The sequence below is a fragment of the Hippoglossus hippoglossus genome, chromosome 4 (genome assembly GCF_009819705.1).
Source record: "Hippoglossus hippoglossus isolate fHipHip1 chromosome 4, fHipHip1.pri, whole genome shotgun sequence".
Classification (NCBI taxonomy): Eukaryota; Metazoa; Chordata; class Actinopteri; order Pleuronectiformes; family Pleuronectidae; genus Hippoglossus; species Hippoglossus hippoglossus.
Window position 1 is genome coordinate 13,669,712 of NC_047154.1, and position 14,621 is coordinate 13,684,332.

A 14,621-nucleotide genomic window follows, 5' to 3' on the forward strand; every position below is an offset into this window, starting at 1 on the left:
CTTAACAACCATGGTGTTTGGCAGCCAGCAGGGGGATTTTCTCCATTTTGTTCATTTTGTTCATTCATGCCCCTAGGGGCCAAGAATTTTGTTTTAATGTGGGAGGACCTTATCTCTTCCGTTTTCTAGATTAGAGTGCAAGGTAAAATACCCATTGAAAGCCCATTGAAATAAAGGCCTTTTACATTTTTGAGTGCCTGGCCCTGGGTTCTTCATGCCATTATTTCTGGACATAGGTTTTCCTTGAATCTTTTGACATTTATTCCCTTCCATGAGCAGCAGTGGTTTGAGGGACCCCAGTAGTGCTCCTGCCACCTCTTTCTAAAACCACAAATCATTCTAAGAATGGTGTAGTCTGTAAACTCCCTCCCCAGATCAAACTTTTAAAAGCATTTGTTATCAGGCTAGTTCAAAAACCAAATAAATAAACCAATATATTAAAAAAATTTGATTCCATATTTTGGATAAAAATGTCACCAACTAAGCAATTTAGTAATTGATTGAGAAATTAATCCTTAAATATCACTTATTGATAGTAAAACTATAGTTTTATTACGAAACAATGAAATAATAAAATCTAAATTCTTTGACAGGGAAATTGATAACACCCACTATTAGGTATGGTCTGTTGCGATGTCTATTTATTATTTGCCTGTAGTACATAGCATATGCATATTTATGCTTACAAAAGCATCCATAAACAAACATACAACACTCACACCCAATTCAAATAAGAGCAAACCTTGCTCTTCAAACCTGTAATTAAAACAAACAAAAAAAGAGTGGTCACTTACCCTCCCTGTGTGGGTAGTGGATCTTTTCAATAAATAAGTCTCTGGTTCAAAGTCACAACCAAAGCACTGTGTAGTATCTGTGAAGACGTAACTTTAGGAGTGTCTTCCCTAGAAGAAGGAACTATGTTTGAACTTTTTTTGAGGAACTATTGAAGATACCAACACACTTTCACAGAGACAGGATTTAACGTTGTTTATCCCCACAATCCAATCACTCACTCAGCCTCGATTAGATCCAGGTCATCCACCAGTGTGACCACAGGACTGTTGCAGGTGAAAGAAGTGGGCAGCAGCTAACCTCCTGATGAAGAGAGCGAGGTGATAGGAGACAGAAACCCAATCCAAACACCACGATACACTGACAATTTATTAGTTTTGTGACAATGAAAGACACATCTTTTGTTTTTTTCACAACATCACACATACAATGACTTCCAGCACGACTGCAGCATCTGCAGCCTTGACTGTCTGTATCATATTACCCCCACCCCTTGTTTTCTTGAAGTTAACAGGACTCTGCTCCACGTTTTAGCAGCTGATAGGCCATGAGACTCCACCTCACTGATGGCGAACAAAGTACAACATAAAAAGTTAAGTAGATTAAAGTACTGTGCAAAAACTAAGGTGCTGACTTACCACCTCATACAAAGGCCACAAAGCCTTGTACGGACATAGACCCACACATACGTACACATACAACCTTCACTAAAAGGCATGTTTTCAAACTCTTGTTGGATTTCTATCATGCCTGCAAAGCAGGGGGCACTCAAATTATTAAACATGACCTGCATAATTCAAAAGTAATTCAAAAGTCTCACTGACTCACCTGCAGGCGACAGTCTGCAGGGAGAAGGAAAATAAAACAGAACGGTTGTCATTTCTTTGTGCTTTCATCAACTGGGTGACCCGAGGCAACAGACGTAAAATGTGGCGAGGAGATTGTTGAGATTGAGACATCGAATTCATGTGAAGAAAATGAAGAAATAACAGCATGAAGTCAAAATTTATATATATAAATATGCGTGTGTAAAGACATATGTGATGATCGTAACCTTGTGTATGTTTTTAAATAAGTTCTTTACTTGTCCTTAAAATTACACGACTTGGACAGTAAAGGGGGAATCGCTCTTAGAATTAATTTAGTAGTTTGGTTATTGTTACCGGTAATAAATTACACTCCTGGTTCACAGAGACGAATCAATGCTAATGAAAATGTAGGTCAAACAAATCACATACTTCACTTTGACATAATTACTGAATGCATATGGTCACAACTCCTGTCACAAGTTCTGATTAAGAAGTGCAAATATCTCTGATTTGTATTAATGGTTCGTTAACTGATCTACTCGTGCTTTAACCAATAATCTGAGATCTCACTGTCACACACAGAGTCACAGGAAGTGAAAGCTTGATGGCATTAGTTCTTCGTCACATTAATGGCTAAAGCACGTGACTGTATTTTCCTCTGCCATGTCTGTGTTGTTAATAAACACTGGTTCAACTGAGCCCTTATGCTGACTGACCAAACAAACACAGGACACTGGACAATCGATCAAACCACCGACCTATCTTAATTTATCGTGAGAGATCTGTACAGACGGACAGCTGGAGGCCTCTGCAGAGTCCATCAGATGTTCTTACTCTGATAGAAGTCTTTACATCACGCATCTTCAGCTCTGTCGTGTTTCTCCTTGACTTCTTTTTTTGCAATTGTCCACTTGTCATTTCTCGTCGACTCCTTCCCCTCGACCCAGCCCCTTCCTGCCCGTCCTGAACATCATCACTCTGTTCTTTCCTCCAATCCTTTCTCAAATGCAGTCCTGTCCAGCAGGCCAAGTGAGGAACTTGTGTTTGTGCAGGTACGCACACACACACACACACACACATATACAGACACACACACGCAAGCACACACACATGCGTGCTTATGTGTGCACACACTCAAACATAAGAGATCACAATAAATCTTTTACAGTCACAGCTTTGATACTGCCACCTTACTAATCCAGGATACAGTGTGTGCATACTGTATGTGTGTGTCCAGTTTGGTCCACAGGCATCTGTGGGCATATGTGCGTGTGTGTGTGCGTGTCAGTTGGTCTCATAGGAGGAAAGCAGCGCGGCGTCCACAGGCTCCATGCAGGAGGGGCAGGTGAAGGACCTCATCAGCCAGTCGTCTATACAGTCCATGTGGTAGATGTGCATGCAGGGCAGGAACCGGATGGGGTCTCCGTACACGAAGTCCATCATACAGATGACGCACCTGCAGAGGAAACAATGACAATGACTATTTCCCTTTAAATTTGCAATCTACTTTGATTGGACTGGAAATGAAGAACACAAAACCAAGAGAACAATAAAATACCGTTTTAACTTGTGAAAATGTCTGGTTTGGACATTTTACAGACTTTGACTTTTACATATGAAGAACGCAGCAGGAGATTGTCCTAGTCAGATGTGTTCACAACAACATGGAAATTCTGCTGCAGAGAGCACAGTGTTTTTGTTTACAACACCTCAAAGATGGTGGGAGAAGAAGCTACTGACTCTGCCGTGGAGTTTATTATTGCATTAATAACATACAAGCATTTGGACATATCCACAAAATCAACCAAAGAGTCCAAAGCAATATACAGGCAGACAAGAAGAGGTACAAAGCAGCTACACTCTGTAAATTTGAAAATTTCTGGACATTTTACTCTGGGGCTGGCAGGAAAAGTTCCTGGAAAATTTGCGTGACTTGGAAATTTGCATTCTCACATACAGCCCTTCCGAAATATTAAGTAAAAAAATTATTTGATCTTTTCACATGATACTTCATTTAATTTAATTGACTTGGAGAACACTAGTCACAATGTTTTTGCCTGTTAAAATGTGCCTGTTGGTGCATGACATAGTGTATAGACATAGACGGATGGGGTTGATGGGTCCTATTTACAAAGAAAGCAACATTGTGTGATGTCACTCTGATGCTGTCCCATCATCAAAGTGATTACTCAAAGAAGAGCAAACATGATTTGAATGAAACGGTTTCAGAAACAACACCAAGCATTAGCATTTCGATCCTGTTTCCATACCTTCTACCTAAAGCATTTTAAAGTCCTGCAGAACCCCTGCTTATACACAGATCACTTTGATGGAGTAGTATTTCTCTTGACGGTGCCACCATGTTGCTCTGAACAAAGTTAACTTCCTCTGCATCTTCTGACGGGTTTCTACTCACTCTCTGATCTTCTTCTCTGAGCCGTCCCGCCCCAGGTCATACACGCCCTTCGGGAGGTGCTGTATGAGCCCGATGCGCTGAGCGATGCGGACCTGCTCCTCCTCCGTCAGCTGAGTGGCCAGTCTGGCTTGACTGGGTGTTGGGTGATAGACGGGTACATGGATCTGCTCCTACAGAAAATGAGACAGGGCCACATTTAAAGAAAAGAAAAACTAATTCTGATAAATCTATACGGATAATGAATTAAATTTCAGACCGATGTAAAGCACAGGTTGTGTTAGTCCCAGAATGACTTACACTTCCAACTAATAGAAGAAAAGGGGAAATGGTCTAAGGTAGTTTTATTACAGTGCGCTAATATCTGTATCATCGAGAGAGAACAACACACAGACATGTAATGCATCCAGCCCAAACATTTCTCTATTGCGTGTTATTTAACATATTTAAGAGTTTTTATGGCCTGAAATTCAGATAATGAACATTCAAATTAAATATTTTTGATTTTTTAAGAACTCATGGAAACTCTGTTTAACGGGAATTAATGATAATGTGGAAGTTTCAGGCTGGCCTGCACCAAACTACAAAGCAGCCAAAGCCACCTGTCTGTTTTTTTGCATGTCTGTGTCTCTGTCTTATCCACCCATCTGTCTCCCTGTCTGCCTGTCCCTCGGTCTGTCTGTCTGCCTGTATATTTACCCATCTGTCTCTCTCTCTGTCTGTCTGTATGTCAAAACTTTGGTCATCAGGGAGGACAGGTCATTTTCTACTTCTACAGAACTGCATCCATCTTTATATCTGTGTACAACCTTGGTCTCCAAGTGTCTTCCTCCTCTGTAAAAAGCATCTCTCTATTCACTCAACTCTTTCAATTTGTGGTCTATGTCTGGGGTTCATTCTCATACATTCCCTACAGTGACTGTGTGTGCACCAGTTTCTCTTCTTCATTTTCTCTTCATCAACCGCACACTTCTGCCTCTGACTCTTTCCTCTCGTCCTCCTCCAATGTGCCAGACCTTTATGTCAGGCAACTGAAGGATCCCACAGCCATGTCATGGATCAGGCTAAGTCCACTCTAATGCTGTTAAGCGAGCTCTCTGATTAACCACCTGTATACCGACACTGTAGCCACGACCTTTTGACACAAAGCGCCACAAACCTGAATGAAGCTGCAGATCAGACCAATAGGAGGGAAGAAACCGAAATAAAGAGCCATCAGAGAATGTGTTTACTCATTGCCTGCACAAAGGTCTACAACAACAGTGTCTTCTTTTAAAAGCAGAATAAAGACATGTCTTACTCACAAGCTTTTTTAATTAGCACGTGTTTAAAGAGTACCCCCCCAATGTATTCATTTCTTAATCAATAGTTTTGTCACTTTCCTTTTTAAAAACTATACTATCATTCAATGACTTGTGTTATGGAAATATGAATTCTTGAACGAGCTTAAAGGTTTGTGTGATTTTTGCTGCTTATTTGTTACTACAACAAATATGTTTCTGTTGACTGTTAAGAGAGTCCACCAACCAAACTGAAGTGACATAAGATTTTAATGGGAACTCATGTCATGATAAAGCCAACTATTGAAAACAATTGTTTGACTTCCTCTTTGGCTCTCCTAATAGCCATCACTGGCGAGTTAATCAGAGATATGATATATTATTTATGCGTTAGTAGCCATAATGGGCACTGAAACCTTTTTTTTGTGACTTTTTTTATTTCTTGAAAAGTAATGCTTTTCATAGAAAAAATGCAGAACAACAATTACAATGTTAGCTAGCGATAAGCCTGACAGCATTTTAAGCCATGAGTCAGCGTAACTTCAACAGCTGATGCAGCCACGCAGCGGGAATAAAAGCTACAGACAGGGCCTGAGAGGGGGCAGCTGCTGTACAATATGTGTGTGTGTGTGTGTGTGTGTGTGTGTGTGTGTGTGTGTGTGTGTGTGTGTGTGTGTGTGTGTGTGTGTGTGTGTGTGTGTGTGTGTGTGTGTGTGTGAGGATGGTCAACTGCACAGTGGTCAGCAGTGTCATTGTTGTCATATGCCTCTCCTTTCTTTTACAGCTAGTGTGCCAACTGGCCCGTGACAACTGTTCCATCATGTGACCTCAGACCGACCAGGAGCACGACAGAGATAGAGAGCGAGACGGCAGGGGTGAGAGGGCAACTCAGGAAGGGGAGACGGACGGTGCAGGGCGGTGGCGAGCTGAGCCAAATTACAGAGCTTGGTTTCCTTTGCCAAGCATGCTGTAGGCTGCTTCTGGGCCAGGCACACAGCAGCAGGACCTGTCAGCGAGCCAAGCCAGCGCTGCTAATAGTGAGGGGGGGAGGGAGGCAGGAGTGAGTGCAGAAAGAAAGACAAATAATGTGGCGAGGCATTTACCCTCTGTCTTCCATCATCCATCACTAAATGAAAGAAATTACGAGGAAAGAGGAGTCGGGAAATGAAATATGGAGTTACTCTCTGCCCACAAGTTCAATAACGGCCTAGATTCTCCCCGCAGCCAGAGGCCTGATATTTAGGTGTGACATGTGAGAGATGGGCCAACGGGTTAGAGCAGGGGTCCGCAACTGGCGGACTCCGGTCCGAATCCGGACCGAAAGAGGTTTCCATCCGGAACCCAACTCTTCTTATATCAAAAATAAATAAATACAAAATAAATAAAAACATTGGCGGCCTTGTTTGACATTTAAGAGACTTTTAATCAGGCATAATGACGCCAGCCCAGGGCGGGTCCTATGTGTTGCTTTCATACACTGTGTAGGTTGCTGGGTAGAGAGAAGCACGCAGATGGAGACACACAGATGTGAGCGAAATCAGGAAAGTTGATGTGGAAACCTGTGTCTTCCGAGCAGAGTGACACAGACACTTTGCAGACTCTTAACCGCAGCACTCCGATGTAAGGAAGCGGCAAAATAAATGAGCTCAAAGCCCAGTATGAGCGATGAGCACTTCCTGTTTTAAAGACAAATCCCCCTTTCATTAGTGACAATGCCCAGTTTTTGGTATATGTCAGCAGCGTCAATATGCACTTAAAGGGAAGCAACACCAGAAACATGAAGCGTTTGCAGGCTCTGAAATCTTAGCTCTCTGTCTGGGGACTGCAGAGTAACTAAATCTCTGAAAACAGACCTGTAGACACCTACACACAATACCAAGAAAACAATAGGAGGAGATGGATGCACATTAACAGGATGTGCTTGTTGATGTGAGAACAGGATAGGCTGACAACACGATGATAACGGTATGTGTACTGTGTATGCTTCACTTCAGCAGGAAGTTGTAGTATTGTTAAAGAGGCTCATACAAAACCTTCCCAGGGGCCACATACAAACCATGGAGGATGAACATAATACCCCTTCTGGGTGGAATAAAGAAAAGGTAAAAATATTGGGAGAAAAAGTTGAGTTAAAAAGTTAAGTAAAAACGTAGGTTATTAAATTTGGATTTCACAAATTGCTATAAGCTAATAAGCTCATTTATTTAACTCAAGCTTTTAATATAAGAACGCAGCAGGAGATTCTTTGGTCAAATGTGTTCAGACAAGGCATGCTGGAGGCAAGGACGTAACGTATACTCACTTCACTGTGGAGATAATGCATTTTTGTTAACAGGATATCGACAACGGCCCGTATTACTTCTTGTTTCCTAGTTGAAATCTTCCTCTGTCTTATGTGTATGACACCTCTGTTTCATTTCATTTCCGTTTTGCATCCGTCACATCTAAGAAAGGTCGTGAACATGCTCACTTGCACGTGGTGAATCCCCCGCAGAATCTCCTGCTGTTTTTACACATGGGCTGACACAGACACAAGTTTTTACTTCGGGGCTTGCAGGAGAAACTCAGAAAAGTGTCCACAACAAATAACTCTGACATTTGCGATGTCACATACTGCCCCTCCAGATAATTTCTTTTTCCAGAGTTCAATATCTGAAAGCAGCTAGAGTGACCAAACCCACCCTGACTTCTGATCACATGGGGCCAGAATGGCAGCTGTCGGAAAATGAGAAGTTGACTGTGAGAACCAGTCCTGAAGAGGGCAAGGGAATATACATCCAGGCCTCTGTGGTCAGCCACAGCCCACAGACTGTCTTACTGTCAGTACAATGGCTTGCTTGTCAGCAGACGCAGACACACAGACACACAGACACAGACACAGTGGGTCCATACTCCTCTCATGTCTTTGTTGCATCTTCAAGTGTAGTTTTGAAGAGAATTTCCTCGTATCTTTAAAACTTTATGAAGGTGTCTTATTGGCATTCTATTTCTTTTTATGGATGTTGTTACTCTAACAGCAACCGAGCAAAAAGAAAATCGTTGTTCAGTGTCACCTCTTTTCTCACATTCTTCCTCCTTTACTCTTCCAAATTTCCACTCCAGGTTAGAAAGCTAATTAGAAACCAACACAAAACTAAACTTGCTTTCCCTGTTTCTTCTGACCGAGCTAGCTGAGCTCAAAGCAAACCGCTGACTGCGAGCCTTCTCATCTCGACTCTCTGCTCTTCACCTCTTTGTGTACCATGAACTTTATATAAAGATGGACGACATGACGGGTCTTGAGGGAGATTGGGCTTTGACTTTGACCAGAGCAGCAGATGCTACTTTAGCATGTTGACACAGAAGTAACGGCAACAGTCAAAAAGTGTATTGAGGACAGACCATGTAGCTGACAGCAGAATTGAGACCTTTGCGCCGAACTGAATGTGATCAGAAAACGTAGCAGGGAGACTGGGGCATTAAAAGTCATACCAGAGTGCAAAATATGCACAAGAGGGCTCTCATACCCACTCACACACAGTCAAACACACACGTATACGCTCCCTCCCACAGCCCGGTTCCACAGCGATGACTCAGCACTCGTCTCACCAGCAGCTTTCAAAATCCCCACACAACGTGCTGTTTGCAACACATGACAACACACGCGTCGGCACGCATACACAGGGTACAGGCCACATCATCCTTCACCTTTGATCACTTTGAAAACATTTTGACGACACATTACATGGCCATGGTCCACTAACCTAAATGGTCGGCTCAGTGGTCTGATCTCATCCACTTCGTTTTCAGCATCAATCCATCCACTCCTCCATTCATCCTGTCTCTATGTCGGCCATTTCTATATTCTATATCTGTAATAGTCTGTTAGTAAGATCATTTAAGGTCTGATAAATTATCTCAAAGTTCTTGTCATAGCACACATAACAGAATTAAGATTATTCCAGTTCATGTGAAATTAAAAGAAATATTAGACAATGGACTATACAAATTAAACAAGTTAATTTTGTAACACACAATGACAGGTAAATTATCAAGTATAAGACAACTTTACAATCGGGTAGCTGCTAAAAGTCATGTTAGATATGCGTTTGCATTTTAAAGTGTTTTATTACAAGATATAATGTATGAATGAGTAGCACAGAATATATGGTGGTCACAATAAAAACAGCAATAAAGGCAGTTACAAATTTGACTATTTGTTGCTCACGTGGACTAGGAAGTAAGAACTTTATCAAAATATTGTCTTAGAATAAACAGTCTAAGTTTGTGTGAATAGTTTCCATATACTGCCCCGTCTGTCCATCATAGGACTTGGCCTTGAGCCCTGCAGATGCCAGTCCACGCACTGCCTCGTTTCAGCCAGGAAATTATTCATCACTGCCATTGTGCAGCCCTCGGCCAGGCAGTGGACACACCCATCTGCAGAGGCTGGAATTCACACTCCTGGAATTCACTGCTGACTCTGAATTCTCAGGGAACACGGTCTGATCAGAAACGACCTGACAAACTCAGGATGAGCAGACATTTATAAGTCTCATGATGAGTTGTCTGAAGAGTGAACCACTGCAGGTTGGATACAACTTTGACCTGTTTGATGTATTTTTAAAATACTAACATCAAAATGAACTTATATATAAATAACTATAGACTAAATTACTAATGCAGGAAAATAGTTTTTCTCTGTACTTTCAGAATTCAATTTAGATGTTTGGGTTAAAATGCAGTCAGTGTTACATGGTGTTCAGGAATACATAGATAACCATTTATTTTTTTTATAGACATAAAACCATTTGGTTCACAATCACCAATCAGTGGTACCATCCACGTTATTAAATAAAAAAAAAAAATTTGGTAGTAAATACTTAAGTCAGACGCTACAATTATAAACCGAAGAGTCAGCAGCAGAGCAAAGTCACATCCCAGAGTCGGAGAGTCCTCTGACAGGATGGGGAGGAGGATTTGGTGTCAAGTGAAGAGCAAAAAGCTTAATTGGCAGGATTTCAGATATAACCTGAATGCCAAAATGTAACATGATAACATAAACATCTTTAATGTATTTTGTTTTGATGTCTCCTGGAGCTTGTTTTGAACTCTGGGAAGCTCAACCCCCTGTCTGAACAACAAATGTACCTTTGGGTACTAAGAAGGAAACCTTCAGCCTTAAATATTAATAAGACGCTGTAAACTTTGTGTAATGATGATGTCTTTCACAAGAAAAGACGTTGTGTGTCACAAGTTATTACCCAGTGGGAAAACGTCTACACTGTGGAATCTGTGGAGCTTAAGGTTGAAATTGAATCAAAACTGGCATGTTCGCACAAGGAATCTACGCTATACACAGAAACGCATGCACGCCTCCAGTCACAACTTGTTGAGACAGACATAAAGTGTCATTCACTGCTCCCCAATGTACTGTCTCATACAATTTGTCAGTGGTGTGATTAGTTGCATGTTTTTTCCAATCGGCCTGGAGCACATGTCGCCGGTTTACCGGTTACATAAGTTCAGTTCGGAATAATAGTTACACAATGAGTCAATTGCTTGCAACTCATCTGGACCAACTCCCTGGAGGCTACAGGATCTAACTCATTATCTTTCTTTCCTTAGAATCACAACAGAAACCTGCTAATAGCCCATGTTAACATCTGATTCATGAGCCATATATTAAATTCAGCACTTCAAATACAATTCTACTTGAGTAAATAATGTCAGGTTTATATTGTATTATTATAATATAATACTATTTTTTCAACATGGATGATTTTTTTTTTTTTAAATACAATGCATGGCTGGGAGATTGGATTTGAAAAATGTCTATTCTCATTTGCTACCAGACAATTTGATAAAATGACAAATCCACCCTGTCCTCTTTGTGTTTTTGGCTGTGATAACAAAATCGTTATAAATCGCCATTTTTCTACTGTTTTCATTTCCTGAAACTTAAGCCGAGCTGGAGCTTATTATTGTCTTTGTTTTGGATTTCACTGGTGTGATTTCCAGCACCATGTTTTTCACCATGACCCTCTGGTGTGAAGGACAGACCTCCAGTCGCAGTACATATCCTGGCATTTGCACCCAGGGCCACACCCAATAGCTTTTATGAACACAGCAATCTCAATTTCAAATTGCGTATAATGGAGCCTTTAGTCCCACTTCTAACACAAACAGCTCCTCCAAAGCCCGGTTAAGCCGAACTGTGATCGCACAAAAATGTGTCCTGTGTTCTCAGACTGGGTTCAGCTGGTGAAGGTGCTGATTACTGTGGTCACCAGGGAGAAAAGCACTGGCAGGTCTAAAAGAGCTCTTTAACTAGGGTTTTAACTGGTTAGTTAACCAGCTTGTGCTGCACTGCCAGTATAATCAAACGGCTCATGTACACAACTGAAAGCTTAGTCATGGCTGGAAAGACACTATACAGTGTTTGTGTTGTTTATTACACCATCTCTCCACTGTGAGACCAGAGCTGGCGGCTTTGACCTAATTACTGTTGTAGTGCTGTACACCAGACATGACACACTTGTATCAACCCGGACAAAGATGCATGTCAAGGACTTCCTGCTATGTTCAGTCTCAGATGTTATCTTTGACTGACTCATGATGCAAGTCTTCTGTGAAAAACACCGCTCCGATAATAAATAAAAAACATGGATATGAACTTGACCCGGTCTTGTCTTAGTAATGTTTCTCAATGTTTTTTTAAATCTGTTTCTCTAAAAGAAAAAAAACTGTTGTTTCAACTGGTAATCCATAGCAAACGTTTACACCATAAAAAACAACTAGCACATGGAAATTATATAAAAAGTAAAGTTCAGATCATATAAAAAGATCAAAAATATCTTCAATGTGATCAGTATCTAGACACAACACTGTTATAGATTCTCAGTAGATTTAGGATTGTAAGTACTACAAATTCATTGTTTTCAGGGACCATGCTGATAATAATATCACAAAGACTGGAATGGCACTCAGTCAAGTGGATATCTCAGCATATGACTGTCCCCTCAGCAATCAAGATGCAACAAATTTCACACACTCATTGATATCGGTTCGCTAAATGTGCCTGATTTATTTCATCAAGGGCCATGACTAATTCTTTGGGAAATCAGTGCAAATGCTGAAAACACCATATCTCGCAATGCCAAAGAATGCAAAAACAGAAATACTGGATCCGCAGGACAGCCACACTGAAATTTAAAGGGCTCTTCCCAGACTCATACCACATCCTTCCACCAGGTTTGTGGTAAGCCTTTGAGTAGTTTTTGTGTAATCTTGCTCACAGACAAACAAATAAACCACCTGACAGGGGACAGTGGTGAAAACATAACCTCCATGGCAGAGGTGATGAAGAAAGACTACAATGACTTCACCAATGACGGCAATGAAATGTGAGATCTACAAATGGGAAACCAATCATCAGTGTTTATGACATTTCAATATTCTATGTGTATTAAAATCAAGTATGGTGACAGAATTATCAAAGTGAAATGATGACAAGAAGCACATTTCCACGTTATGCTTCTATCTTTGCTGTTAAGAGTTTACAAGGCTTGGTCACAGTATAAGTATGTAGTTCCTCTGTAATGAGAGCTCTTATGCTGCACTGACCTGAGATCGCCTTCAGTTTGCCATTCATTTAAAAGCACCTATCTTAAATCTACAAATAAGGCTTGGCTTAACCTAGTAAAAAGCCAACTCTGTGCCAAGGCCTTACATAACACGTAGCAGCCGCCTCTTACCATAGAAAAACACACAGGAGGAACGATAACACCACACATCATATTTGCAGCTACAACATGACCTGGTCTGTTTGTGGATGATCTAATTCGGGAAATAAGGACACTAGACAAACAAAGCAGCTGCCGGTGTACCTCGAGGAGATCAGGGAAGGGGAGCAGCAATAAAAGTTGTTTTCAAAAAAACTACACACACTCCCCTCTTTAATGGAGAGGGGGGGGGGTTCTGTCTCAAGTCCATTGGGATTACAGATCATGCTGTTAAAGTGAACCACAGGCCATAACAGAGAGTCCCTGTGTCTTAGTTCAGCTCCACTGAACAGGAGCCAAAATAACATGGCTCAGTGCAGAGTTGGAACTAAAGCAAGCGGTGATGCTGTCACTTTAAGTAAACGTATAAATGATAATAATAATAACTTCAGGGAAATGGCAGGCACAGTCAGGACCTTGGGATAAAACAAAAGAGGATTAGTGTCAAGGCCGGGACGGGACAGGCTCAGTGGGCAGGGTGATGCTGGATCTGTGAACAGCTGATGGCGCCTCACATACTGCTGAGACCAACAGATTCCTGGATAATGCACCTGCCAAAATAAAAGACTGACACACTGGGTCACACAGGACTTCGGGTATTCAATGGATTGTTTCAGATCATGAGACAAACACATTGGCCTGATGGGTGTAAAAGTTACCTGATATGGGGGCGGTGGCTCCTGGTCGGGGTCAGCACCGTCTGCGTAGCTGGCCCGGTCCGACTGAGACTCATGTAGCAAAGAAATATCATCCGAGGTCGGAGATTTCAGACAGTTTCCCATCTCCTTCCTGTTCGGTCAAACTCTTCTCTCTTTGCTTCCCTGTCGCTTACACTAACAGATGGTTTCAGGAGGCTAATGTCACCGGAGGAGGGGTTGTTGTTTAGTTTGTTTCTCCCATACACAGCTGACGAAGCTCCGCTCCCCAGACGACGGGAGGGCTGCTCGGGCTCAATAACAACAAAACATCCCTCAGCTATCGAGCTAGCCACACAAAGAGCTAGCCCGCTAACGCAAGCTAGCACTGGCAGGGGAGCATTGGGCTCTCGGTTAGCTTAAAAACTAAATACTAAAAAAAAAGCAACGAGTGCAGCGACCTCAGGGAAGTTTACACCCGCGGAGGCAGCGGAGCGGAGGGAATGTCCGTGTCGCTGTCTGCACAGAGCGGAGCGGCGGAGGTCTCGGCTGAAGCTGTCAGACACTTCCCAGCTCGCAGCTGCTGCCCGACAACGACAAAAGGTGGTGACGTAGCCACACGAGGCACCGCCCCCGTCGGGCGACTGCACCAATCGGCTCTCACTGCGTCAGAGAAGCTCTCGGCCGCAGCCAATCGGATTCGCGATCACATTGTCCTTCGCTAAAAACATAAACACAGAGTTCAAATCGATGAATCCGAGGCTTTATTTGCGAGTTCGACTCATTATTTGTCATTTTTGAAAACACGCGGCGTGATCAGCGACTCTTTCTCTTGCTGGTGAACTTGTCATGATGTGCTCACTCTGTGTTTCCTCTGTCTGGCTGCCATCGCCTTGCATGTCATCAGGAAGAGCTGACTTCCTTTCCTA

General features: G+C 42.1%; 1 protein-coding gene across 1 annotated transcript; it reads right to left on the reverse strand.

Moving 5' to 3' along the window:
* Window positions 1-1,142: 1,142 nt before the first annotated feature.
* rnf11b (ring finger protein 11b) lies at window positions 1,143-14,298 on the reverse strand. Its single transcript, XM_034584011.1, has 3 exons — window positions 13,717-14,298; window positions 4,018-4,187; window positions 1,143-3,057 (listed from the first exon to the last, which is right to left on the reverse strand). The coding sequence occupies exons 1-3, from the start codon at window positions 13,837-13,839 to the stop codon at window positions 2,886-2,888; spliced, it is 465 nt and encodes a 154-aa protein (XP_034439902.1). The 5' UTR covers window positions 13,840-14,298; the 3' UTR covers window positions 1,143-2,885.
* Between the last annotated feature and the right edge of the window lie 323 nt (window positions 14,299-14,621).